This window comes from Mustela putorius, unplaced genomic scaffold, assembly GCF_011764305.1.
Source record: "Mustela putorius furo isolate JIRA1106 unplaced genomic scaffold, ASM1176430v1.1 tig00003962_pilon_pilon_pilon, whole genome shotgun sequence".
NCBI classification, from domain to species: domain Eukaryota; kingdom Metazoa; phylum Chordata; class Mammalia; order Carnivora; family Mustelidae; genus Mustela; species Mustela putorius.
The window spans coordinates 5,389,743-5,416,625 of NW_025422106.1; the positions used below are offsets into that span (position 1 = coordinate 5,389,743).

Consider the following 26,883-nt stretch of genomic DNA (forward strand, 5'->3'; position numbering starts at 1 on the left):
AATGATCAAGAGATACTTAGCGTGCATAGGAAAAGAGAGAGAGCTATGTGTGGACAAGAGGGTTACAGGAGACAGGAGTCATTTTAAATGTCTCCTTTAGTAGGGAAAATTGTCACTTCTAGGGACATAACACCGGAAGAAGATGTGCTCACAAGTGTTACCTCATTGGATCCCAATGGCCCGGCATCCAAAGTATTTGCTCCCCTTTTGGGAGAAAGGGAGTGGGAGTCCATTGTGCCCATAGCTAAAAGCTTGAATGCTTCTTGCTGTCCTGTTCTAACAGATAACATTGGAAAATCAGCCTCCCTGGGCCCTTGGGTAAAATGGCAATAAAAATGCTGTCTTATGCTAAGCAAAACAAGTCAGTCAGAGAAAGACAAATACCACACGATTTCACGTATATGTGGAATTTAAGTGATAAAACAAACGAGTAAAGGAAAAAAAAAAAGAGAGTGAGGCAAACCAAGAAACAGACTAACTACAGAGAACACGCGATGTAAGGGAGGGTGGGTGAAGCAGGCGGTGGAGATGAAGCGGTGCACCCGTCGTGCTGAGCACCAGGTACCGCACGGCAGTGCTGTGTCACTATGTTGTACACCTAAAGCGGATATCACGCTGTATGTTAACTAGCTGGAGTTTAAAGAATAACATAAAGAAGAAGAAAAAGGAAACATACCTCCCTGGCTCCCATCCGTTTAGGGTCTTACGGTGCTGAATATACTAGAGGCTTTAGAAGAGGTCTGCAACTTTCTGCAATGTCCTTAGTGTGATGATTTGTAACTATGTATGCAGAAAAATGCATATAACCCTACGCCAAATATCCTTTCATGGGAGTACTTTCTTTCTTGTGAAGAATCTGTAACCCAGGCAGCTGTCCTAATCCTAATGTGGGCTTCAATAAAGCTTCCTTCCTCCCTCCCTTCCTTTTTTTTTTTTTTTTAAATGCTGTGAATGGGAAGGCATTTGAAGGTTTGGCACCCCTCCCCCAGCCCCATCTCTGCCTGTCTGTCTCCATCTCTGCTTATCTCCAATGATACTGAGGTTTCACCAGCAGGAAAGCACCATACAAATGGAAGGTTGGGGTGGGGGGCGGTGGGGGTCTCACTGTCATTTGTGATCATGATCCTAACAAGAGGCACCCCCCTCCCCCGCCCCCGGCTGGGGCCCGTTGCCCTCTGCGCCAGTGTACCCACCTCTATACTGAAGTTTCTGGGCTCGGTTGTTGGGACAGTCCTTCCCCTGTAAACTGAAGTTGATGTTGGTGCGGATACAGCGGTTGTTGAGTGGTTGCACGGGTCTGAAGTTGTCACTCATGCTCAGGAAGATCTGAGACGGTTGGTTCTGGCTGAGCAGCCGTAAGGAATGCATCTGCGGAGAGAGACACAGCTGAGTCCCACCTACCCTCCTAAATGCACTAGGAAGGGAGTGGGACCGTGTGCCCAAGCCAGGCGGTCCTAGCTGCCTGGGACAGGGGACACGTGAGTACCGCAGAGACCCCTGTTTCATGGACTCGGGTTGCTGCGCCTCTGTGCATGGAACGAGCCTGGTTTCGTCCTCACCAGGTCATGCATGTCTCTGAGTAAGTCCTTTGCTCTCTCTTAAGCTCAAACATGCCGTCCGTGGAAGCAGGAAATCCATCTAGTTGTTCTCCAGGGTCCCTTTTCCCTCGGACACCTCATGATTCCAGAACTTCCAATAATTCAGGGAATTCTATTTCCCCCACATGGGTGTTATCCACACCATAGTGATCGATCCAAGGGTCAGAGCTAAAGGAAGCTGGATCAATGCGATTCCTTTTCTGGGACTATTGGGACCAGGTGGCTGGACTAAAGTGTTTTCTGCCATGTTCCAGCCCAGGACTGCAAAGCAAAGGAAGACTTTCCTGTCTCTAACAGGAAAGAAGAACAAAGAGAATGTGTAATGAGGAGAGAAAGAGAATGAAGAGAACAGATTTCTCGTGACTTCCCGACATTGATTTCTGATCTCAACTTCCATAAGATGTCCCAATATCTCTTGAATACCTCCTTTTTTCTAAGTAAGGCATCTGGAGGGGGTCACTTGTCACTAAAAGAATCCCAATCAACACAGATAGGGTTGGAGCCTTCAAATGGTTCATCTTGTTGGGTTGTGAGTACTGTCCTGTCAAGGAGATTGGATTCCGGGGCCCCCGGGTGGCTCAGTGGGTTAAGCCTCTGCTTTTGGCTCAGGTCATGATCCCGGGGTCCTGGGATTGAGCCCCGCATCGGGCTCTCTGCTCAGCAGGGAACCTGTTCCCGCCCCCCACCCCCCTCTCTGCCGACTTGTGATCTCTGTCAAATAAATAAAATAAAATCTTAAAAGAAAAAGAGATTGGATTTTGATTCCTTTGCTCCTCTTCCTTTTGAGTTTTATACACGGTTGTAGAATGCCAGAACCAGAGTGGGTGTCATGACTCCCCTGGTTATAAAAAGAAAGGCACATTCATTTCACATAAGTGAGGGGTGATGGTTGTGGGAGTGCACAGTGAGCAGGGGCAAGGCTCGCACCCAGTGCTCAGACCTGGTTCTCAGGTAGTTCAAGGGCATATGAGTCCCATGAGATGTTCTAAAATACTTCACATTTCAACAGTTTGTGAAATGCTCAATATCCTCTGTCTCGTCTTAGTGACTGGCACAGGTATGATCAATTTAAAGACCCTGACAAGCCTCCCAGTAAGGAAATCTATTTAACTTTTTTATTTTTATTTTTTTTTTTTATGTAGGCTGCGTACCCAGCATGGAGCCCAACCCAACACCAGGCTTGAACTCAACGACTGTGAGATCAAGATCTGGGCTGAGATCAAGAGTTGGACGCTTAATTACCTGAGTCACCCAGTTGCCCCTATTTAACTTTTTAAAAATCTCTCTTTTTCAAATATATTTGGACATGCCATCCATTTTGCTCCCTTGCTGTTTGAACATAACGACTGCAGTGCACACTCTGGGAGCTGACCTTGCTGTCTTTTCTTATTCAGACATGTGGGATGCTTCTACAATTCATTCATGCTAAGCCATTTCAGATGCTGGTTTTCTTTTCCTTTTTTTTTTTAATTTAAAGATTTTGTTTATTTATTTGACAGAGATCACAAGTAGGCAGAGAGAGAGAGAGAGGAGGAAGCAGGCTCCCCGCCGGACAGACAGCAGGGTTCAATCCCAGGACCCTAGGATCATGATCTGAGCTGAAGGCAGAGACTTTAACCCACTGAGCCACCCAGGTGCCCCGAGATGCTGGTTTTCAAACCTAGTGTATTGATTTCAGTTGTGGACCTCCAGAATTCATAAATTGAAATCCTAACTCCCTAGTATCCCAGAATCTGACCTGATTTGGAAATAGGGTCGTCACAGGTGTAGTCAGTTAAGATGAGGTCATTAGGGTGGGCTCTAATTCAGGGTGACGCAGGTGTCCTTATAAAAAAGGGGATTTGGGAAGAGACGCAGGGGAAGAATGCCAGATCAAAATGAAGGCAGGGTGGGCAGTGCTTCTAGGAACCAAGGAACACTGAAGATTCCCAGCCACCACCAGAAGGACAGGTGGGGAGCAGATTCTTCCATACATCCCTCAGAAGGGGCCAACGCTGATGACTCCTTAATCTTGTATTTGTAGCTTCCAGAGCTGTGAAGCAGTACGTTTCTGTTGTGTAAGTGAGGAGTTTATGTTACATTCTGTCAAAGCAGTCCTAGCAAACTCATCAAAAGGCCCTCCATAAACCCAGCTGGGCTTGACGCCGTCTTCCCCATAAGCTGAAAGACCGCAGAAGGGCTCACCTGCATCCTGGTTATATAGACGGGTTTGTTCATTATTATCCAACTTGCCGTCTCATAGCAGGGTGGGATAGTCATCGACCCATCATACGTAATGAAACTAGAGGTCTCTGGATATAGTTCCTCTATATTAAGTCCCTGTAGTAAATATGCATCATCTAGAGAAGGAAATCGGAAAGACATAAGAGTTAGGTTTCTTGAGAACAAGCTGGGATGGCTGATCATTTCTTTTTCTTTACAGATTTCAGAAGACTGTATCTGCCAGGATAGGCTACAAAAACGAGCAGCACCCCCCCACCCCCGATCTCAGTTATTTTCAACAACAGAAGCTTATCTCTTGTTCACATACACTTTCACCCTAAGTTGAAATGGAGGGAGCTTCCTCCACTGTCACTGCTGTCCACAATCTGGGACTCAGGCCCTGCGAGCAGCCGCCATCTAGACCCTTATGAGTAGCAATGACAGAAAGCAACTAAGATGAAGCGTATGTTGGCTCTTAGCTCTCCCATCCCAGAAGGGGCACCTGTCACTTCTGCTCACATTTTGGTAGTCAAAGAGGTAACACGGCCAAGGCTGACATCAGGGATTCAAGGAGGAACATTTCTCCAGCAGGATGGGGCACCGAATATTGGTGAGGCCACAAGAATGACCCAAGTCCTTGCTTGTGGTCCCTGAGACCGAGACCCATAGCATTACGGTCATAACGAAATACACAGTTAAAGACTTCAGGGCCAACTGAAACATAGCCTGGTCGCCATTCTCATTTACTCCCTTTGCTTAATTAAAAGAACATTAAGAAAATACTTTCAGAAAAAAAAAAAAAGCAAATCAGGCTAAATCTATCATGAGATTCAACAGTTAAGTCCAACAACTTTCGATCTTTGTCGGTCTCTTCCCTATCGCACCCATGCACATAGCCTTTTCCCTTTTTATACCTATTTGAGGTAGTCCCATTCATATATATTTTACTATTAAATATGCTTTTTCAATTATGAAACTGAGCTAAGTACATATCAGACTATATGGAGAAAAGAGAGACAACAAGAAGTTAATCAATACCTCAGTCATCTGAAGCAGTGGCCACAAGCATTTTGGTTTATTTCATTCTGATTTTTAAATTCAGTGCATGGGTTATACCTTTGTGAACACTGTAATGTACTGAAGTTTTCAAACACCTACAAATTCCAATGAATGTCTCTCACCCTCCTCCTCTCTCTAGGATCCCTCCTCTTCTCTCTGCACACCCTTCCTCTCTTCTCCTGGCTTCTAAAACGCCGTGCCTGGTATTCCTATTTTTCTGGCCATTCTTTCTCAGGTTTTGTTGCTGGCTCCTGATTCTCCACCTGCTTTTCTCAGTGGAGACAAGCAGGGGACAAGTCCAAGGCTTTTTTTTTTCCTTCCTCACTTTTCAGTGAGCAGCCCATCTACCTCTATGGCTTCCATTGTCTTCTGTATCCCAGTGATTTCAGATCATGAGTGTCCACTGCTGTGGCCAGTCTGGGAGGCCAGAGGAACCCAATGCCTGGCAGGTGGAGGGAAGAGTCTGTCTCCTCCAGTCCTCTTGGATTCTCTCATCCGTGTTTCCAACTCCCAATGGAAAAGGACTAACTTCTTCAGTGGTTGACATAACCTCTCAGGTTTAGGACTGTGCACGTATGAAGGTACAATAAGGGACTTTCACATACAGCTGGAACCTCACAATGACCTCTAAGACTGGTCAGGCAGATAGTAACATCCCCGCTGACAAGATCAGAGAGACACAGTAACCTCCCTAATGTCTCAGAGCTGGCTGGGGACTACAGAGTAGGAACTGGAACCCAGCTCTCCTGACTTCCAGACCAAAGTCACTCATTCACTCAACACGTGTTGGAGAAGCACCACCTGGTGCTGGGCATGGGTTAGGGAGGGTCTGGGGAGAGAGCAGTGAACAAGGTAGATGCGGTGCCCATGCTCACTCTAGTGAGACACACAAAACCAGCCAAATAAATCAATGTGGGCTCTCCTATCAGGTGGTGATAAGTACACCTCCGCCAGGCCTGTTCCTCCCTTCGGATCCTGAGCATCAGGGGATGCTCACCCATTTTCCTGGGCAAAATCCTCCTTCCTTTCCCATCTCTTCCTCCAGAAATTGCTCACTCAATTTTCTCCGATAAAAAGAGTCATCTCTGCCAAGGTAACTTGAATTTCAGGGCTCCTTCCCTCATCAACAGAATTAAGAACCAATCAACTGATCCAGTGGTTTGGAATGATGTAAACAAGACCACTGTCTGCCTGCTTCCCCCCACAACTGCTCCTCCTGGCCTCTGACCACCCCAGTGGGGTGGGGGCGGCGAACGTCTCCAGAGCTATGTCCACAGCATGACCATGAGACGGACAGAGTGGTCTCCGGCTGGATCTGGAGGCGAACCCTAGGAGAAAAGACTTTCTTTCACTTTGCATTGAAATGTGTCCACCCTCCCGTCTGAACACCACGGACTCGGGACAAGCCCAGGAGAGACACGGTGACGGGACCACGGCTGCCCTAGGGGTCTGGACTCTGGCCTGTGGGGGCAGATGCTTCCCTACAAGACCACAACGTCCAGAGCACGCACTGATGGGACGCTCCTAGGGAGTCCCATCCGGCGTCAACACAATCCTTTTCCGTGGCTCTGTTTCTTAAGCCCTTAAGACACGTCAAGCACTGAGCCACGAGTGGGTGAGCACGACGTTGTTAAGTGAGTGCAGCAAGGAACCACGGCGACGGCGACATGGATCTGTGCTGGGAACAGGGAGAGGTGGTCACTTCTGCCTTGCGGGTGGGGACCCGGGAGAGTATTCATCGAGGAGCTGGGTCTGAGCTGCATTTTGAATGACAGGAGGTCATCAGTGTGTAGCTGGCAGCAGGGTGGCTGTCAAGGGCACTGTAGACATTCCTGCCAGGGAAAGAACTGAGGACGGAGGGAGAGAGGCACACTGGCTGAGGGTCGGGAGTGCCTGGAGCTGCAGGGGTGGGGAGGGGAGGGTGTTGTGCAAAATGAGGCCAGTGGAGGGCACAGGCCACACGGGGGGGGGACATCCTACTCTGCACTGCTGGATATCCCGCAGGCAATGCGGAGCCACTGAAGGGTTTAGACCAGGGGAGTAGCAAGATCAGATCCGCACTTAATGGTGCCTGCCCTGGTCGGCGGTTTGGCCCGAAGAGGAACATACGGGAGGAGAGACGGAAGCATTTGGCTCATTGTTACGAAAGGTCAATGTGATTTGTTTAACCAAGCTTGCACGCAGAGCATATTAGGTACTCTGGCGTGTGGCGATTACTGTATTTTATTTTATTTGGGGAGGTGGGGAGGAGGGAAGGAAGGAGGCGGTGGAGCGCGGGGCATTCCAGGCATGGCTGGGATAAAGGAAAAGAACATTGATGTTTCTCTGGAACCAGAGGCAGCCTCTGCACTGCATCCATGCTAGAGGCAAGTGTTGGGGTGTGTGTGTGTGTGTGTGTGTGTGTGTGTGTGTTGGGGGACAGGCGAGGAGCAAGACATTATGTTCCGAGATGTAACCCACACAGCAGGATGACAGCGTGCTTCCAAAACACTGTTGCGCCCATGTCCCCGACTCCATCCGCTGGCGTCCTGCCAGGAGGTTCCTCTTCGCCCATGTCCCCCGAGAGATGCAACACTCCGACGGAGAACTCGGGCAGCTTGAGGGCCGTCTCGGCCTCCCACAATCCTTATTTGCCACTCGGTTCTTTCCATGAATCTTGCAGATTTCCACTTCACCTTTTGCCCTTCTTCTTCTTCTTTTTTTAAAAGATTTTATTTTTAAGTCATCTCTACGCCCAACACGGGGCTCAAACTCACAACCCCGAGATCAAGAGTTACGTGCTCCATGGACTGAGCCCGCCAAGTGCCCCACCTTTCTGCCCTTTTTATTTCTTCACACTCCAGAACTTGGAAAGACCCAGTGTGAAAAGTGTGAGCACTGGACTCAGACCTGAGTTTGAATGCTGACGGGGCTGCTCCCCTTTCGTGTGACCTTGGATGTGCAGGTAACCGTGTGAGCCTCGGTTTCCACATCTGTAGTATGCAGGTGGTTGGGTAGCCATAGAACTGAATGTATGTGTCCCCCTAAAATTCATATTTTGAAGTCTTAACCTCTGATGTGAGAGTATTAGGAGGAAGGGCTCTGGGGAGATCATTAGATTGAGAGGACGAAGCCCTCTCGGATGGGATTAGCGCCCTTATAAAAGGGACCACAGAGAGCACTCTCACCCCTTCGTCCTTGCGAAGAGGCAACAAGATTTCCGCGACCCAGCAGAGGGCCCTCGCCAGACCCCAGCCACGCCGGCACCCTGACCTCAGAATTTCAGCCTCCAGAACTTTGTGTAGCTTGTACGCCACCCATCAGCGGTAGTTTAGGAATGCAGCCTAAAGGAACTGAGACAGAGTCCTTGCCTCTGAGCTGTTTGAAGAACAAATAAGACCACACTTTCCAGTGCAGATGGTCCCCACCTTTGGATGGTTCAATTTACGATTTTTCAACTTTATATTGGTCTGAAAGCCATCCTCCTTCAGTAGAAATCATACTCCAAATTGTGAATTTGGATCTATTCCAAAGGGATAGAGGCTCCCTGTCAGCCCCCGGAGCGTGAGGGGTCCATGGCTGGGAACCTCCCGCCGTTCTGTACCATACACAACCATCTACATTCACTTTCCCACTTTCAGTGCAGTATTCAATAAATTGCACGAGATAACCAATGCTTCGTTATAAAATGGGCTGCGTGTTAGCCCCACTGCAGGCGAACATAAGGGTTCCGCGAACATGCGTGAGGTCAGCCGGGCTGGGCTGTGATGTTTGCCACTAGGATGTTTTCAACTTACAATGGGTTTATCGAATGGAACCCTAAGGTAAGCCAAGGAAGATCCGCACCTGGCACAGGATCTGGCCTACGGCACTGGGCAGCACTGATGTCACCACCCCTCTTCCTTTCCCAGGATGACCTCTTCTCTGGGATAAACACTGCTTGAGCTCCCTGAGGTCTCCTGGTGCTCCCCAGCTGGGTTAGGGCCTTCCTTTGTCCCTGTATTTATTGAGTCACTGCCAATAATTACTCTATTTAAATGTCCCCGCCACCCTGTAAGCCTTTGGGAGAACAGCTTCTGTCTTTGACCTCGGAATCCCCAGGCATTGGCATGGGGCCCACCACATAGTGGGGTGCTCAAGGAACACTGGAGGAATTGGTAAAACAGTTTCTGCCCCACATCTCCACCTGCTGATGGTGCTGGGCAGAGGCTCAAGGAGGAAGAGGCAGCATCATTCGTCAGATGATGGAGAAAGATTTCTGAGGCTCCAGTCCATACCCCTAGCTTAAGTACATGCTGCCCACTCCTTCCCCCCAAATAGGGCACCCCACCCAAGATATCAGGGCAGGAGTGAGACTACTGCCTGTCTCCGCCTGGCATCACCATGTTCCCACACCAAACACATCTGTTTACACTACTGTATTTACATTCCTGACATCAGTGTGCATTTAACATGTCATGTTTATCCCCACGACTCCCCCCACTCTGCCTCGGGCTGCCATTAAGTCAGTGTTCCAGCTTCTAAGGATTGGAAATTGAGAACCACAGGCTACCTGTTTACATCCTCTGTTCTCCCCACGGAGACTTGCTTGGTGCATTTGGTGGGATAAAGGCCATGGAAGCTGAGAAAAGAATATGGACAAACCCTGCAGTGTCCAGCCCTGGGGTCAAGGAATGTTGTAGTGCATTCTAGAGCTGATCAGCTCAGGAACAAACGATCGCCCACTCCCTCTGTCTACGTAGCAGCTGGCAGAAAACTGTCAGTGTGTGCTTTTCACCATTACCCTCCAGGCCCTGAGACAAAAAGGAACCTAAGAATGAATGCACTTGGTGGTGGATTCTGCTCACTGAACCTTCATGGGTCCGTGTATTCATCACTAAGGACAGCAAAGATCTAGGGGTCAGAGTTATTTGTGGATAGAGAGATACAGAGTTGAGGGGAAGCTCAGAGACCAGTGGGGTGGTCTGTTTGGGTTAAGGATATTTACTGAAAGGAAGCGATGGAAGAAGTTCAAATAAATTTTCATGTTTAAAGAGAGCTTTTCTGGAATGTCTGCCTTTGGCCTGGATCATGATCCCAGGGTCCTGGGATCGAGCCCAGCATCGGGCTCCCTGCTCAGCGGGAAACCTGCTTCTCCCTCTCCCGTTCCACCTGCTTGTGTCCCTTTCTCACTGTGTTTCTCTCTGTCAAATAAATAAAAAAATCTTTATTAAAAAATAAAGATCTTTCTTTCTATCCCCCCCCATTTTTCTGCCTTGTTTTTTCTTACCATCTTTCCATCCACCTAACTTCTGTCGATCCAAGCGTCATAAGAGAATGTAGCTTAGAGGGGGCAAAGCCCTGGACTTCAAACACAAATCCTAATTTGAGTTTCAGTGCCACTTGTGGCTTTGCCAGGAACTTCTTCCTTGGTGGAGAAGTCCCATGACCTCTTACTGTAGGCACTAGACTACTACGCTGGAAAAGGCTCCAGTGATCTTCAGGCGAGAACAGTCTCTGGACCCCCAAACATCCTTCAACATAAGCTTCTGTAGATGCATCTATCCTTGGTCGGTCCAACTTCTGTGATTCTTTATGCATCGGCTACATCTCTATAGTACAGGAAGGCCCCTGGGAGAATCACTAGGAAGAGATCAGTTACCTGTAGTTAGTAGCCCGATTTTGTTCTTTGAAATGAGTGGAGAAGTTGACAGATGTGCTCTTAATTTTATGACATGCTTTTACCAAATCTGTGATTTATCTCATGCTGAGTTCTCAGGGATGGATACAACTCTCATGCTGAGATTTTCCTTCTTTTTTTTTTCTAAAGATTTTATATATTTATTTGACAAAGAGAGGGAGAAAGGGAGAGAGAGAGAGAGAGAGAGAGAGAATAAGCAGGGGGAGCGGCAGGGGGAGAAGCAGACTCCCACCGAGCAAGGAGCCGGAAATGTGGGACTCGATCCCAGGACCTTGGGATCATGACTTGAGCCAAGGGCAGATGCTTAACCCACTGAGCCACCCAAGTGCCCCATTTCTTCCTTTCATTTTTTAATAAGAAAAATGTACTGGGGCACCTGTATGGCTCAGTGGGTTAAAGCCTCTGCCTTCAGCTCAGGTCATGATCCTAGAGTCCTGGGATCGAGCCTTGCATTGGGCTCTCTGCTCTACGGGGAGTCTGCTTCCTCCTCCTCTCTCTCTCTGCCTGCCTCTCTGCCTACTTGTGATCTCTGTCTGTCAAATAAATAAATAAAAATCTTTAAAAAAAGAAAAAAAATGTACTACGATGACATGCCTAGAACTGAATAGTGGGAGAATCCTTCCCTCTGTCTGAGCTTCAATGACAGACTCTGTTAAGTGTGTCATGTTTGCTTATGTGGATTTAACATCACCTGGCGCCCTGCTTATGAAGTTCCCATTTGGAGAGAGCGGTACCAACAAGCAAAGGACACGGTGTTTCCGGAGATCGATACCGGGCTGGCTTCTGATCAATAAGGAACTATTTGGCAATTTTCTCATATAGAATGACATTTCCTCTTGGAATCTGAGGCAAATCCGAGTGAGCTGAGGAAAGGCAATTACCAAAGAATAAAGTAATATGATTTTTTGTTGTTGTATACCAATCGCCGGTGAAAAACAGGAACCCCCTGAGAATTGGAGTCGTGGAGGGAAGCCCCCCCCACCTTTCCTGTCCCTCATTTCCCAGAGTTTCTTCTTAGATTGCAACATGGCAAATGGTTGCTGCATTTCTCGTTCCCTGAAAAACATTTCCAAAGCCATTCTTTTGAAATGAAAGTACAAGTTCAATTAAGCACAGAGAAAGGCACCAGCCAGAAGCAATGTGCTTAAACTCCTGGGTATACTTGGTCACACCCAATACCACGGCCGTCTGAGGAGCAGGAGCCCAGAAGGCTTCCCAAGGACCTGAGAGGTACAAGTTGCTCTCTTCTTGCTTTTAGCTGGGGTCAGGGCAGGGGACCAAACCAAAATTATAAAGAAGCAAGACAGAAAAAAAAAAATGCTTTAAGGAGCTCATACTGTGTGTAAAAAAACACGTTTAAAATCTCTCCTCCAAGTGCCTTTGGTTGTGTATCTTTTTTATTTCCTTGGAGGGAATAATTTAAGACAATAGCAGGATCTTTTAAAATTTGGACTCTGGGATCTTTTGGATTCCTTCTGGGCTGAAGTTCACCACTGTATTTACAATCAGTGAAATAAACAGAGTATACGAAATTGAAAGGGAATGAAGCCCCCGAAATGATACACAGTGCTAGGATATCAGAAGAAAGTCTTCATTTGTGGGTAATGTTTTATTAACTACTCCCTGTTCCGCATTTAAGAAGGCTCTTTGCACTCCATTAGTTATTGGTTTCACCCTTGAAAATGTCATAAAATCTCTCCTAAAAAGAAATAACGTCAGCTTGGTGAAATCAGGTGGATAGTAACATGATAAGAATGTTACCCTTTATGCAATTGGAGCTCTGCAGGTGCTAATTAAATAACACAAGGAAAATGGAGTGATATTGACATTCTTGCAATATACCACATTAAAAAATTAAAATACTTCGAGTAAATTACTGATATCTCCTCCAGAAAATCCGTTCAGAGAATCCATTTTTCAATGTCATGATTTCAGTCTTGACCCCCAGTCTATTGAAGGGGAATTTAACTTTAATAAAATGGATTTTCTTTAGAAGACTTTCTAAATTCAGTCTGAAATTAATTCTGGCTGGTCTTTTCCATTGTAGGTCCTGGTTTGTGAGAGTGTTTTATAAGGTTTGCTCAGACATATAAAAGCTAAGCTTCCAAGGAAAGTAGAACCTCTCTAGGCCATTACTAGCTGCTGCATGGCTTCATAGACAGGAACTGGGCATCATGCAAATAAGTCATATTGTGTGCCCAGGATTGCATTCGCCGAGAACATAGTTTTTTATTTGGAATTTTGGTGACCTATATCCCACCCTTCAGGAAGCTGGATTTGACCACCATGTGCCTTTGGACAATTTAGGAACACCCAAAGTAATGTACTTCGTTTATACCAGTCATTGTCTAGGCCATGGACTGATTGCCTTGCTTAATCCTGACCCCAACCTTCTCAACATCAGAGTAATTATCTTCATTTTACTGATGAGGAAATCATGACTTCAGAGTCAGTAAGAAACTTGCCTGAAGTCACACAACCAAGGAAGTAGTAGAGCCAGGAGCCCGGGTCTGCTACATTCCATCTCTCCTCGCTAGAACACACTGCTTTCTGTAAGTACTATGGTTTCACCACTGTGGTATTTGGCTTCCAAAATTTTCAGTCCTTTTGGCAAGATTCTCCTTGTTTGCTTTTACGGATTCCTGGCATTGATTTTCTTAACTGGCTCAATAGAATGATTTTGCACAATTCCTTTTTCTCCTAGTCCTCTAGTCTGTGACCAACTCAAGCAATGGACTGTGTACCTACTAGTTGCTGTTTTGTGGTCATTCTGCCTCACCCTTCCATACTTGTTCCCACTCAACCGGAACCTTTCCAGCTAGCTGATGAGACAGACATGCAAGAGCCTCTTCCAGGATGGGACTTAAAAGATATCTTTAGCAATGATTTGCAATCCTAAGTCATGAGGCCATGTCCCATCTCTCTCCTCTATTTATTCTCACTCATTTCACCCAAGTTTAAATGCCATCTGGATCCCAGTGACTTCTACATTTATATCTGCCATTCTCTCTCCTGAAATCCAGACTCGTGTATCGAACTACCCACTCCTCACCTCTTCTTGGATGCCCAATACATCCTAAGCTTACCACGTTTGAAACTTCTGAATCCCTTCCCTACCCACTAATAGGCTTCATCGCAGCCTTCCCCAGCTCCACTGATGGGAATGTCTTCCCTCCAGGTGCTTAGGCTAAAGGCTGTACAGTTATCCTTGACTCCTCTCTTTTTCTCACAATGTAAATCCAACCTATCAAGAAATCTCATGGCTCTCCTTCAAAATATACCTAATCATTCCTCACCATCCCTTTCACATTGGCCTGGGATCATGACTGACATTGTTGAATCATTTGGATGGTTGCAATTATCTCCCAGCATTGACTCTTGTCCCTCTACAGCCTCTTTCCAAATATGTAACCAGAGTGATCCTTGTCAGCAGATCATGTCACTCTCTGCTCAAAGTCTTAGACTGATTTCTCATTATAATGGCCTCCAAGAGAAAGACTGATGGGGAGGACTGACCCATCTGGAACAAAAGCCTATGTCTTCTCAGGTAACTGTGTGCTAACGAAGGTAGTACTACAGTGTCCTTCTGCATGATGCTGATTTCCACCAGTGTTCCCATTCCATGGCACAGGCAGGAGTTGCAAAAAGCTTGGGATGGGATGAACCAGAACTTTCAATGTGTCCACAAGTTCTATGGTTAGTTTCTGTCCCTTCCAAGTGGAAACAAATGCAAAAAGCAAGGAGATGGCTCTTGAAACTGAACCAAAGATAGAATTAAGGAAAAAACCATGCTGCCCAGTTTCATGCAATGCAAAAGTACCATCATTACAACAAGGTTTAAGACCTCAGAGCTAAGGTTTTCTCCATCCCTAGAGAGGAAGTATGATGGGGAAGATGAGGGCATAGAAAAGTTCCCAGGAGGACCTGTGTTTGAATCCTTGCTCTCTCACTATGAAAGGCTAGATTATTGTTTAGGAAGTGTTTACTTCCTTCCCATCCTGACCTCCACGGGTGGATTTTGATGTTTTGGCCATGTCTCTTGTTTTGTCCAGTTGAAAATGGATAGAAGTGATGGTTTGTGAGTTTCAAGTCTAAGCCTTAAGGAACATCACATATTTCTGACCTCCACCATGAGAAGTACTTGCCAAGGGTATCTATCCTGATCCCATAAAAGAAGGGCCATGTGGAGCCAAGCTGCCCTTGCTGACCTGCAGGCCTGCAGTTGCGATGGGAGAAATCAGTGCTTCTTGTCAAATGCTTGTTCGTTGTGCAGAAGCTGCTGACTTATACAGCTACTTACTAAATGGGCGTCCCTGCCACATGGCTTCACTTCTTTGGTTTCCTCAGATGTAAACTGGGATGGCCATCAGACCCACTTTGAAGGTGGGTACTTTCACCAGCTGGGTGCCCAGTGACGGTGAACACCAGGGGTGCTGCCCGAAAAGCTAGCAGCCCAGAGCCTGAGATGGGGAAAGTGTTCAGTTGTGTCCTTACTCGTGACGCTCAGCACGCGGCAAAGTGGATGGTGCCATGTCCGAGTGAGAGGGACAAGTTGAAGCTGTGCTGGGGTGTGGTTCTGGGGAGCAGCAGAGTGGCTGGGGGTCGAGTTCAGGTGTCCTTGTGTAATGTGGTTGGGTGCACGTGGGGCCAGGGGTCAATTTCCTTCCATCTCACTCAGAAGTATGGAAGCAGGAGACTGATGGATGTCCCTGAGCAGGTCGCGTTGTCTCCCCTGGCACTCCGGGGCTAACGCCATCATGTCACCAGAGCCCCTGCGGAGGCTTCTGGGCTTGTGTTTCCCAACCACAGGCTGCTTCCTAGTGAATGATTCCCGTTTCAGAACATCCTTCCACTTGCCACCAGGCCAGTCTTCCGCAGGCTGGCTGCCTCAGGGACTTGAGCAGATGGAAGAGTGCTGGTGCTCTCCTGCTGAGCAAATCAGTCCCTTTCGGCCACAGTGTCCTGGGCGTAGTGGTGTCGAGGCCATTCCCACTGGTAGGGCCATCATTATCCCTGCGGCTGTGATAAAGCTGCTGCCGGGAACACCTCCATGATTGCCCAGAGTTTAAGAGCACAAATGCCTGTCATTAGGAGGCCTCAAGCAGTTACCGCTCCCCACGTGGGGTCTCTTTATCTTGCTTTCATTCCTTTTCTTTTCCCTTGGCCATGACAGATAGATTATGAGGGACTGAAGGAGAATGGCTGCTCCCACTCCCTTCCATTTGCATTTCTAGGGCATTTCTTCAAATAGGTCTTCTGCCTAGGCTCCTCGGAAGGCATCAAGACCCCTCAAGACCCAAACCACATTTCCTGTCACTCCCTCTGTCCCTGTCACTGCTATGGCAGGGGCCCCACATGCCTCCATTAATTCTCTTTAATGCTCTTCGCAGCCCTTGTATGCTCTCCTCGCTTTGGCTGGCACTCTTTGTGCTTGGAATATCCTCCTTCCCTCCTTTTTTTCCCTCCTTCCGGCCCGCCTGCCTCCTTCCTCCCCTCCCCCCACTCCTCCTCTGCTCACGTCTCTCTTTCCCCAGCAAATAGTCATTCATCTATTCAGTCCTTATCGACATGGCGCCTGCTTTGTGCAACCTTGCCATGTATTCTAAGCAGATTTTCTGCGATCCCAAAGATTTCTCTTTAGATTTTTCACACTGTGCTTGTTACAAAAATGTCTACAGTGCCCTACAATCTGTCTCTCCGCCTAGCGAGTGAGGACCTGGTGGATAGAAAAAGTGTTCCATTGATCTATCTCATGGCACCTAGGAGCCTCTCAGTAAGGATTTGTGGCGGGAGTGAGCGAACAGCTGAAGGATAGTCTTGGGTTTTCACACTGCTAACCCACTGCAGCTATGGCCGAAGTGTGTCCTTCTCGGTTCCCAGGGAGCTGATGGGGCAGCAGTCAGTGGGGATGCTTCATTCCAAAGAGGTGAAGCTGAAATTTCCCTCAGCTGCGAAGTGGCCATCTGCCATTGGTCCCAGCGAGACCTGTCCCACTGGCTCTCCAGCCCCTTGTTTGCCCCAGAACTGGTACCTGTTCCTGAGGAAGGCCACCCTTCCATAGCATGGACCCCATGGATGCTTTCACTTTCGGCAGCAGCCATGTCACTTAATAGGCATCAGACCTGTGTTGGGGGTGGGTGGGGAGGAAAGTCCCCCTAATGATGGACTCTGCAGCTGGCAATTGGTTAGAGTGGGTGTTGGGGCTTAATGTGCAATTTCATGGTTTTTCATGGTCTCTACACTGCAAATTTGAGATGATTGAAAAACATTTTATTTAATTTTCATGCTTTTTTAATCAAAAAAGTTAAAAGACTAATAATATTTTATGGGCAGTTAAAAATGTGCTATTTGCACAGGAGACAGAAATGCCTTCCCCAGAGGAGCAACCTGAGTGGGCACCCAGAGAGGACTCCACGAGGGCTCTGCTGAGGAAGGGTGGGATGGTCTTGGAGACAAATCATTCTTTCAGGTGATGTCCATCTAGGTGCCCTGGGATTCTCCAAGTTCATTCACCACCCTACACTCCATCCTTTTCATATGGAAGTGACTCGGGAGTGAGCACCTTGTGGGGAGGGCTGGGGTCAGGCCATCTTTACCTTTGGGGAGCCTCGCCTGGTGTCTGTCAGGGGCAGAGGTGCAGAAAATGTTTTCTGAACGAATAAATGAAGGAATGTTTTCCATACTCCCCCTCTGGCAGTCCAAGGGGAGACCTGAAAGCATTCACTCTGTCTTTTCCCCATCGCCATTGGAAGCAGAAGCAGCAGGCACAGCTGAGCTCCTCGCTTGGCGGAAGGGGACTCTGAGGGCATGTGGGTTTAAGAATGTTGGCATGCCACTTTTTACTTCAGTGAAGTCATTATTTACTTATTGCTTAATTCAAAAATCCCAGACCCAGAAGGACCTGAGAAACTGGGAGTTCAATTTCTTCACTTTACAGATGAAGAAACAGAGTTAACATGGAAGAGGCTCCTTGTTGGGACTTGAATCCCACTTACCTGCTCCCTCCGAATTAGTTAAAAAAAAATACTTTTTTTTTCCCCTGTAAAACTTTTTTTCATCTCTTGTCGTGAGCTGTAACTCTTCCCAAATTCTGGGATTGCTTTGGGAGAAGTAGCCCCTTTTCCTTCTACCCCCTGCAACTTTGCACAGTTCTCGTTTTTCTGCTTAAGGATTCTGGGGATAAAACACTCTGGAAACCCAAAGAAATGGACAAAGTCCTCTAGAGAAGTAGAGCACATACAGCAATGCAGAAAGATGCCCCAGTCTGAAAAGGGACCCAGGGACACAGAGAAGGAGATTTGGTCCAGCTCTGGAAATGTTGAGGTTAAAGCCAAACTACCTGGTAAATGCTTTTTCAATCATATAACTGGCAAAGTCCCAAATGTGGCCAGCTGATATGGCGGAGTCTGTCAGCTAGTAGAGTCCCCCAGCTCATTACCAATCCATGGGCTAACGATGACCATCATCATAATAATCATTATCGCCTTAGACAGGCGTGGATGACAAAGGCACCCCGGGGACGTCCTTTTGAAATGAGCTGCTTCTTAGCCAACCCTGACTCTCCAGAGTGACTTTCTAGAGAATTAGAGGATCATGAAGCTGGAAAAGGCCCTCTGAGATCATCAGTTCTGGCTTTCTGCCTCCAGACAGGACTAACCTTTATAGAAGAGTTGCTGTATAGGAAATCGAACCAAACTTACTTTTATATGTTATTCTTGTGATAGTATCTCTGTTGAGCATTCGATTAAGAAATGGGTTTGATGAATCAGAAACCTAGGAGAGAAAAGAAAATATTAACGACTGGGCTGTGCTATCCTGGAATACACATGCCTCTGTACATTCACTTATTCATTCGTATTCACTGAGTGCCTACCCTGTGCCAAAGAGCATAGTGGCTGGAAATTTAGACAGTCAAGGCACACACTCTGCTCTCAAGAAATCCTAGTCTAGAGAAAGAAGACAGGTGAGTAAATGAATGGTTGTAATGAACTATGAAGATTGCTATGATAGAGTTGCAGGCATGATGATATTAAGGGAAGACCATCCACCTGGGGAGTCTGGGGAGCGGAGTGAGCTGGTTCTTGAGGGATGGGTGGAAGCTATAAGGTGCTTTGCTAGTAGAGTATGTAAAGGAAAAAGGGTAAGGAAATAATTGCATACAGAGGATCTGTGCATATGGACACAAGAGTGAGAACTAGGTATGCTCAGGCAAGTACTTCTATGTAGCTGTTGCTGAGGGTACAGGGGAAGGATGGAGGGTAATGCAAGAGAGATAGGCAGGGGCTAGCTCATATCAGGTTTTGAATGCCATGGGGGGATATTTAAGCTCCATTCTGTAGGGATGAGAAAACATCAACAAGTTTTAAATAGAGGGTGGGGAGTGACATTTTAGGAAGGGGCCAGTTACTCTAAGAAGACAGTGAGAGAGTACCCAGAATAGAAGCATCAGGGGATGAAAAAAAACTCTAAGACATAACATAGACCCTTATATCACTGCTTATTATTACATGACTCAAATGTATCATAAGCCATGCCATTCTGTCATCCAATCATCCATCCATCCATCCATCCATCCATCCATCCATCAATCCATGTGCCCATACATCCAATAAATATGTACCAAATGCTTAGTATGGGCCAAACTAGATGACCAGGGATCAGTTCCCATTTTGGACTCAGGCCCCAGGTCTCCAAATTCCTTCTTTGGGAGAACAAGGCAAAGTTCAAGGCGCTCAAGCCAGAGGACCACCATTTAGAGACTGTGATGTGCCCCCACTTAACTCTGTACCCTGTTTCTAAAAAACCTCCCTTCTCCTCAGTCTTTTCCAAGGTGCAAGGGTTCGTCTCAGTCGGTTCTCTCCTACCTCTCTCAGCCCTGCTCTGTAATTTACGCCTCAGCTGCTAATCAGATGCTGTGACACATCAGTATTTTAAATCTGATTTATTCTGAGGGTTGGAAAAATTGCAGCAGATGATGATTATTATTAGATAAGCAACAGGTAATTTTTAGTTTGGAGAAAGCTCAGTCTGTTTATTTTCCCTCCATCTGTCTCTCCTTTCCCACACAGTTTCCTGGATGTGCTGTGGTGAGACACACTCTGGGGAGCAGGGGGGGAGATCTGAGAGTGACAATGCTCAGTGGAGTTTGTTAGAGCCCCCCCCCACCCAAATGGAGAAAAGTCCCAAGGCAAACACTGCTGCTCTCCAGAAGTTTTCAGGGTCAAATTTAGCTTTCCCTTTGGCCTCCTCTTTGGCCATTTGAAACATAGCTTGATGCTGCCTGTTTGTGCTAATTCACATGAGAGGGGAGACAAAAATACACTGTCATGGTCAGTAAGGAATGTGCCATGTCCCTTGTACCTTGGGCTCCTGGTCTCCAGTGAGTCTGGACAGCACGAATGTTGGGATTGGACCGTTTGGGCCGATTAAAAATGACTGACAAATTTCCAGAGTGCACACAGATGATTTGTGGGCTCTGGTGTGTTGGCGGCGTGGGAGGGAGGATGAAGTATGTACTTGGTATAAGTGAGCTTAAGTGGGAAGTTAATGGTGTGTGATTGAGCAGTAATTACAGCCAAATCTCAGTTCCCTGTGGTCATGGATGGGAAGGATGGGGGAACAGGAGGGGACAGAGATAAATAAAACCCACAGATAAACAATTCTCTTATTTTAGCCAACAACTCTGAGCCTTGTATGGCTCTGGTTTTGGCCAGGGTGCCATCTCTAGGGATCATCTGACTCAGAGGAGGGGGCCTCTCGTTTTCTGTGTCTGCCTACCTGGCAGCAAGCTGAGAAGATGGGCAGAAAGACCAGAAGGAGAAGAGGACCACCACAGGTGAGGTGCCCGTAGAGCCAAGAGCTCTGTTCATCTCATTTCTAGGCAAGTGCCTAGCACAGGACCAGCCGTTGTCCCACACTCAAGTCGGTGTCATCCCGAGTGAGTGACAAGTCTTGGCTTGGATAATTCACTGTGGAACATCTGGGAGTTGGTTAAGTTGGACAAAGAAAGGCTGTGGCTTATTTTGAGATCCAGTGAGAAAGCTTCAGGTTTGCTGAGGGAAAGAATGAAAGCAACCCTGGCCTGAGAAGATGCAGGAGCTGGTCCCCATCCTTTTACCGAATGCAGGGCAGGGAACACAAGTTCCTCCCAACAGCCCACTGGGATGCAGGCAGCTGGGAGCTGTGTCAGTCATCTTCCTGTAAGTGCCTGGGAAACACACCCATGGTCTGCTGTTGAGGGAACTGACTTCCTGGCTTGTCCGGCACCCTGTCAGCTGTAATGTGTCTGAGCTTGCGGGACGACAGCTACTGAATCAAGCACTTGGAGCAAAGTGAGGTACCAGCAGGGGCTTAGGCTGAGGCGCCCGCCCAAGAACAAGCAGTGTTGGGCAGCTCAGGGTGGTGGACATGGAACCCTGGCACTGGGAAGGCCAGCAGGGGAGGTGAGCTCCTGGGCACGCACGAGGCAATATTGTGACAGATTTACAGGCTTCCCAGCACTGAGCATGGCCCAGGATGAATGCACCCGTTGTATCAACATCATGACTGAGGCTGGTTGAGGGCTACAGAGTTTGCCCCATGCTTATGTATGGCATCAGGGTGTGGGGGGAGATGTTTACAGGTCATCTCAGTTGTTTCTCTGTGCTCTGTTGGGGAGGCGTGTGGTATGAATAAGGTCATTAGCGTGAAAGTCCAGCAAGACCTGGGCTCCTTTCCTGGATGGGCTGTTATGAGCTCCGTGCACTTGGGTGGAATGCCAAAGATTCTCTGCATCATTTTCCTCATCTGCAAGATAAGGATACTGATGGCCACCTCATGGGTTTATCATTAGGGTTAAGCCGTAAAATATCTGGAAAGTACGTATCTCAGTGCCTGGAATTCAGAAATCTGTTGTTCATTATAACAGGGTCTGTGACAATGGCAAGAAGTGTAGTGTAGGGACTGGCAGGATCTGTGCCAGGACCCATGTCCTTTGGGGTGTCACATCAGGTGTTCAGAAGGTATGACAGCCCAAAAATAAGCTTTCCTGGCCTAAAGCCCCTTCCTGTCTTTGGTAACGACAGCCACGGGAGTTTTGTGGCCACCAGATGTGTCTGGCTGATGTACAGTTCTGCCCAGGCCACAGAAAGGCCCCGTGGGACCCCCATGAGGGAGAGGAACTCAGGAGGTGGTGTGGGCTCTGGAGAGGGAGGACCAGGTAGGGCCAAGTGCCTATGGAAAGGGTGATGCTTTTGGGGAGGCAACAAGGGTAGTGCATGGGGTGCCCTCAAGCCCAGTCTCCTGGGCAGTGATCATGTCACCATGAGAATTCTGTTAAAACCCCCCAGTGGCAAATGCTGGATTTCTACCAATCATATTCACCAGATTCCAAGTTCTGACTGGTCTGGCTTCCCATGGTTTGGCCCAAACTAAGGGGCTAGCACAGTGACTACCAACTTTTGAAACTGTCACAAATTCCTTTTGTTTTCTTTCTCTCTCTCTTTTTCCAATTGGAAAGACATTTCTTCTTTTTTTCATTTTCTTTTAAATTTGCATACCTGCTTCCCTCCATATCTGTCAAAATGTTAAAGGTGATTATTATTATTATTAATAAACTGGAATTTTCTTGGCTGGAGATCTGTTGTTGCTGCTCACTGTTGGGGAGATGTGGAGACTCCTAAGAATGTCATAAAGTTAGCGTTGGTGATCTTTGCTTAATTTCTCCCAGGGGTGCTCACGAGAGAGAGAGGAGGATGGGAGATGTCACACGGAGCAACTTCAGGGAAGCTGGAGGGGACGGTTCAGGGCAGTACCTGGAGGGGAGAGACATCTCGCATTTCCCTTCCAGCTCTGTTTCCAAGGGGCCACCAAGGGACAGGAGCTTAGTGCTGTGGGGTGTCAGTGAGCCACCCCTCTCCTTCTGTTGCATCCTTTTATGTGCAGTGGGACCTGAAGCCCGTCCCTAGCTCCAACTCCCCATTTCTCTCTAGAACAAAGGCTGCCGAATCCTCAGATTCCGAGGCTCTGAAAGGTTCCATCATTTCTGCATCGTCATGAAAGGGACCTCATTTGTCATAAATCTCATGCGTATCAAGGTCACCCTCCTGCAGCTTTTCTTGGGCATGGACCTTACCCCTTGTGTTATTTCAGAGATCCAACAGAGACCAAGCTAGTATTCTGACCGGGCTGGGAAATGGCAAGAAAAGAATCAAAGAGGGCAAAGACACTTACTTTTATAAATATAGAAACTACCACCAATCCATTAGGGCTCTTTGCAGCTTCTGTGACATTTGTATATAACTCATGGTTATAGTGGATAAGCTGCACCTGGCAAGAGGGAAAAACAAGAGTAAGAACAACAACCTTGCCCAAAAGGTGGGAGACATGGTGTCTCCTTCCTAGATAAGGGTTCACTCTAAGGTATATTGTAGAACAATTGAAAAGACAATCTTGTAATTTAAAGAGATTCAGGGAGGTGTGTGTACATGGATGTGTGTGTGTGTGTGTGTATAATGCACACACACACACACACACACACATGTACAAAAGTACCCATACATCTTTGCAAATGTTTTCTGGTAACAATCATGCCTTTAATAAGCTCAGTGCCCATCTGGCTCTGACTACGAGCCAGGATATTTCCCCTAAAGCACGTGTAAAATGAAATTCACTTTAGGAATTCTCTTATTAGGAGTGGAACTGCCCTACAGGGGCAGACGTGCCCTCCCGGCTGCATCCACAGCTGCCACGGGCACTGAGCGAATCTTCCTCGTGGCTTGCACGAGCAGGGAATGGTTAGGTTCTGAGTCAGTCCAATGACTCTGAGAGGATAGTGGCCAGCCTATGAGATGTGGCATCCTGATCAAGAGAGAGTGGTGGCTCAGGCTGCTGATGCCCCAGTCTGCCAAGGTCATCTGCTGGTGCAGGACTCAACTTCCTCCTTGCTGAGTGAAGGTCAGCAAACTGCTTGTTAAGCCCTCGTGCAATAGTTAGCATGGGCAGCAGACAAAGTCTTGGATCTGGGTTCCAGTAAACTAGGTTTTCCCTCTCTTACCTAATTCTTTTTTTTTTTAAATGCTTTTTAAAGAAATTGTGAAACATAGCATCCATTTATGTCCAAATGAATGCCCCACCAATTTTTAGCCACATGAGTAATAAACTCCGTCTTACTGGAACTTGATTACTTCCTCTGAAAAACAGGTGTGATTGTCTCTCCTTAGAATTCATCTTAGGCTGTGGTTTTAAAATAGATTTTTTTTAATAGTATGGAAGTATAATTTTTGTAACAAACTGAAAAAATAAAAAAAAGTGATAGTTCCTCCCCCACCTCTGTGTAATCCCAGCCCAAGCAATATGACTATTAACACTTTAGCATATGTCCTTCCTGATATTTTTTTATGCTTATAGATCACACACATATACATGGAGGGTTTTAAAAATAATAAAAGATGCAGGGTCTATACATTTCTAGGATTGAGGATCCTAGAAATTATCTAGGATAGATAAATTCCGAGAAACATATAACCGACTAACACTGAATTAAGAAGAAATAAAAATCTGAACAGATGAATACAAATAAAGAGATTAAAGCAGTAATCAACCCCTCCCTCACCCCCCAACAAAGAAAAGCCCTGGGCCAGATGGCTTTGTGGGTGAATTCTACCAGTCATTCAAATAATTCACGTCCATCCTTCTTAAACTCTTCCAAAAAATGGAAAGAAGAGGAAATACTTTCAAACTCATCTGAGGAGGTCAGCATCACCCTGATACCAAACAAAATCACCCTGATTAGGAAAAGAGAACTACAGGTAATTAATTATTCCTAATGAACACAGATGCAAAAAACATCAATAAGCTGAATTTAATAGCACACTGAAAGGATTATACGTCATTACCATGTGGGATATACTCCCATGGAAGGATGGTTTAACATATGTAAGTCAATCAGTGTGATACACCACATTAGCAGAATGAAAGATAAAAACCACATGACCATCTGAATAGATTCAGAAAGAGCATCAGACAAAATTTACAATCCTTCATGATAAAAACTCTCCACAAAACAGGTATAGAAGGAACTCACCTCAATGCAATAAAAGCCAAATATGAAAAGCTCATAGCTAATATAATCAATGGGGAAAAACTGAAAACTTTTCCTCTAAGACAAGGATACCCACTCTTGCCACTTTGATACAACAGAGTGCTAGAAGCTCTAGGCAGAGCAATTAGGTCAGAAGAGGAAATAAAAGGCATCCAAATTAGAAAGGAGGAGGGAAAATTTTCTCCACAGATGAAATAATCATGTATGAAGCATACACTGAAGATTTGCCCACAACAAAACACTGTGAGCACTAATGAATGAGTTCAGTACAGTTGAAGGATTCATACTCCGTATGCCAAAATTGATGGCACTTCTATATACTAACAAGGAACTATCTGAAAATGAAATGAATAAAGTCAATCTCATTCACAATTGCAACAAAAGGAATAAAGTACAATTGACCTTGAACAACACAGGCTTGAACTGAGCTGGTCTGCTTACATGCAGATTTTTTTTTTTTGATACATACAGTACAATATTGTGAAGGTATTTTCTCTTATGATTTTATTAATTTAATTTAATTTTATTTTTTCAGTGTTCTAAGAGTGTTCATTGTTCATGAGCCACACCCAGTGCTCCATGCAATACATCCCCTCCTTAATACCCACCACCAGGCTCACCTTGCCCCCCACCCCTCTCTCCTCCAAAACCCTCAGTTTGTTTCTCAGAGTCCACATGATTTTCTTAATAGCACTTTCTTTTCTTTAGATTATTTTATTGTAGAATGCAGTAGTGTACAAAATGTGTATTAATTGACTATGTTATCAGTAAGGCTTTTGGTCAATGTAGGCTATTAGTAATCAAATTTTTGAGAAGTTAAAAGTTAAACAGGAATTTCTGACTGTATGGGGGGGGGTTGGTGCCCCTAGCTCTTGCATTGTTCAAGGGTCAGCTGTACTTAGGAATAATCTTAACCAAGCAAATGAAAGATTTGAACACTGAAAACTATTAAACATTGATGAAAGAAATTAAAGAAATAGGTAAATGGAAAGACATCCCATTATCATGGGTTGGAAAAATTAATATTGTTAAAATGTTCATACTACTGCTATTCAGCTCAATCATTATTTGAATTCCAATGGCATTCTTTACAGAAATAGAAAAAAATTCCTAAAATTAATATGGAACCACAAAAGACTCTTAGTCAAATCCATCTCTTATTTATTTATTTATTTGTTTTTTTAAAGATTTTATTTATTTATTTGACAGAGAGAAATTACAAGTACACTGAGAGACAGGCAGAGAGAGAGAGAAGGAAGCAGGCTCCCGGCTGAGCAGAGAGCCCAATGCGGGACTCGATCCCAGGACCCTGAGATCATGACCTGAGCCGAAGGCAGCAGCTTAACCCACTGAGCCACCCAGGCGCCCTCTTATTTATTTATTTATTTATTTATGTTTTAAGATATTTTATTTATTTGACAGACGGAGATCACAAGTAGGCAGAGAGGCCGGCAGAGAGAGAGGAGGAAGCAGGCTTCCTGCTTAGCAGAGAGCCCGAGGCGGGACTCGATCCCAGGACCCTGAGATCATGACCTGAGCTGAAGGCATTGGCTTTAACCCACTGAGCCACCCAGGCGCCCCTCAAATCAATCTTGAATAACAGCAAAGCTTCCTGGTTCCACAATATAGGTCAAAGCTATAGTAATAGAAAAAAGGATGATACATAAAAACATACATATAGACCAATGGAACAGAACGGAGGATCCAGAAATAAATCTGTACTCTTATGGTCAACTGATCTTTGACAAGGATGCCAAGAATACACAATGGGCAAAGGATAGGCTCTTCAATAAAGGATGTGGGGAAAGCTGGGTATTCCCTGGAGGAAAATGAAATTGAACCCTTATCTCATGTCATATAAAAAATTAACTTAAACTGGATTAAAGACTTATTTATAAGACCTGAAGCTGTAAAATAGTAGAAGAAAATGGAGGGGAAAACTTCTTGACATTCATTGGTCTTGGCGATGGCTTTTCAGTCATGACAGCAAAAAGTACAGGCAATAAAAGCAAAAGTAGGCAAGTGGGACCGTATCTGAATAGCTTCTGCATGGCAAAGGAAACAAAACAGTGAAAAGGCAACCTACAGAGTGGAAGGAAATGTTTGTAAGCCATGTAGCTAATAAGGGGTCCATATCCAAAATACATAGGGAGCTCATACAACTCAACAGCAAAAACCCAAATAACCCAGTTAAACATGGGCAAAGGATGTGAATTATTTCTCAAAATAAGACATATAAATGGTCAATAGGTACGTGGAAAGGTGCTCAACAAGCCATCAGGGAA

General features: G+C 46.1%; 1 protein-coding gene across 1 annotated transcript in view; it reads right to left on the reverse strand.

Moving 5' to 3' along the window:
* The window catches only part of CA10 (carbonic anhydrase 10), a 500,008-nt gene that overhangs the window by 2,503 nt on the left and 470,622 nt on the right, over positions 1 to 26,883 (reverse strand). The window contains exons 5-8 of the mRNA XM_013062665.2: positions 22,729 to 22,824; positions 18,219 to 18,291; positions 3,783 to 3,937; positions 1,194 to 1,368 (exon numbers count right to left, since the gene is read on the reverse strand). Of these exons, the coding sequence (XP_012918119.1) occupies positions 1,194 to 1,368; positions 3,783 to 3,937; positions 18,219 to 18,291; positions 22,729 to 22,824 (499 nt within the window). The remainder of the gene's footprint in view (positions 1 to 1,193; positions 1,369 to 3,782; positions 3,938 to 18,218; positions 18,292 to 22,728; positions 22,825 to 26,883) is intronic.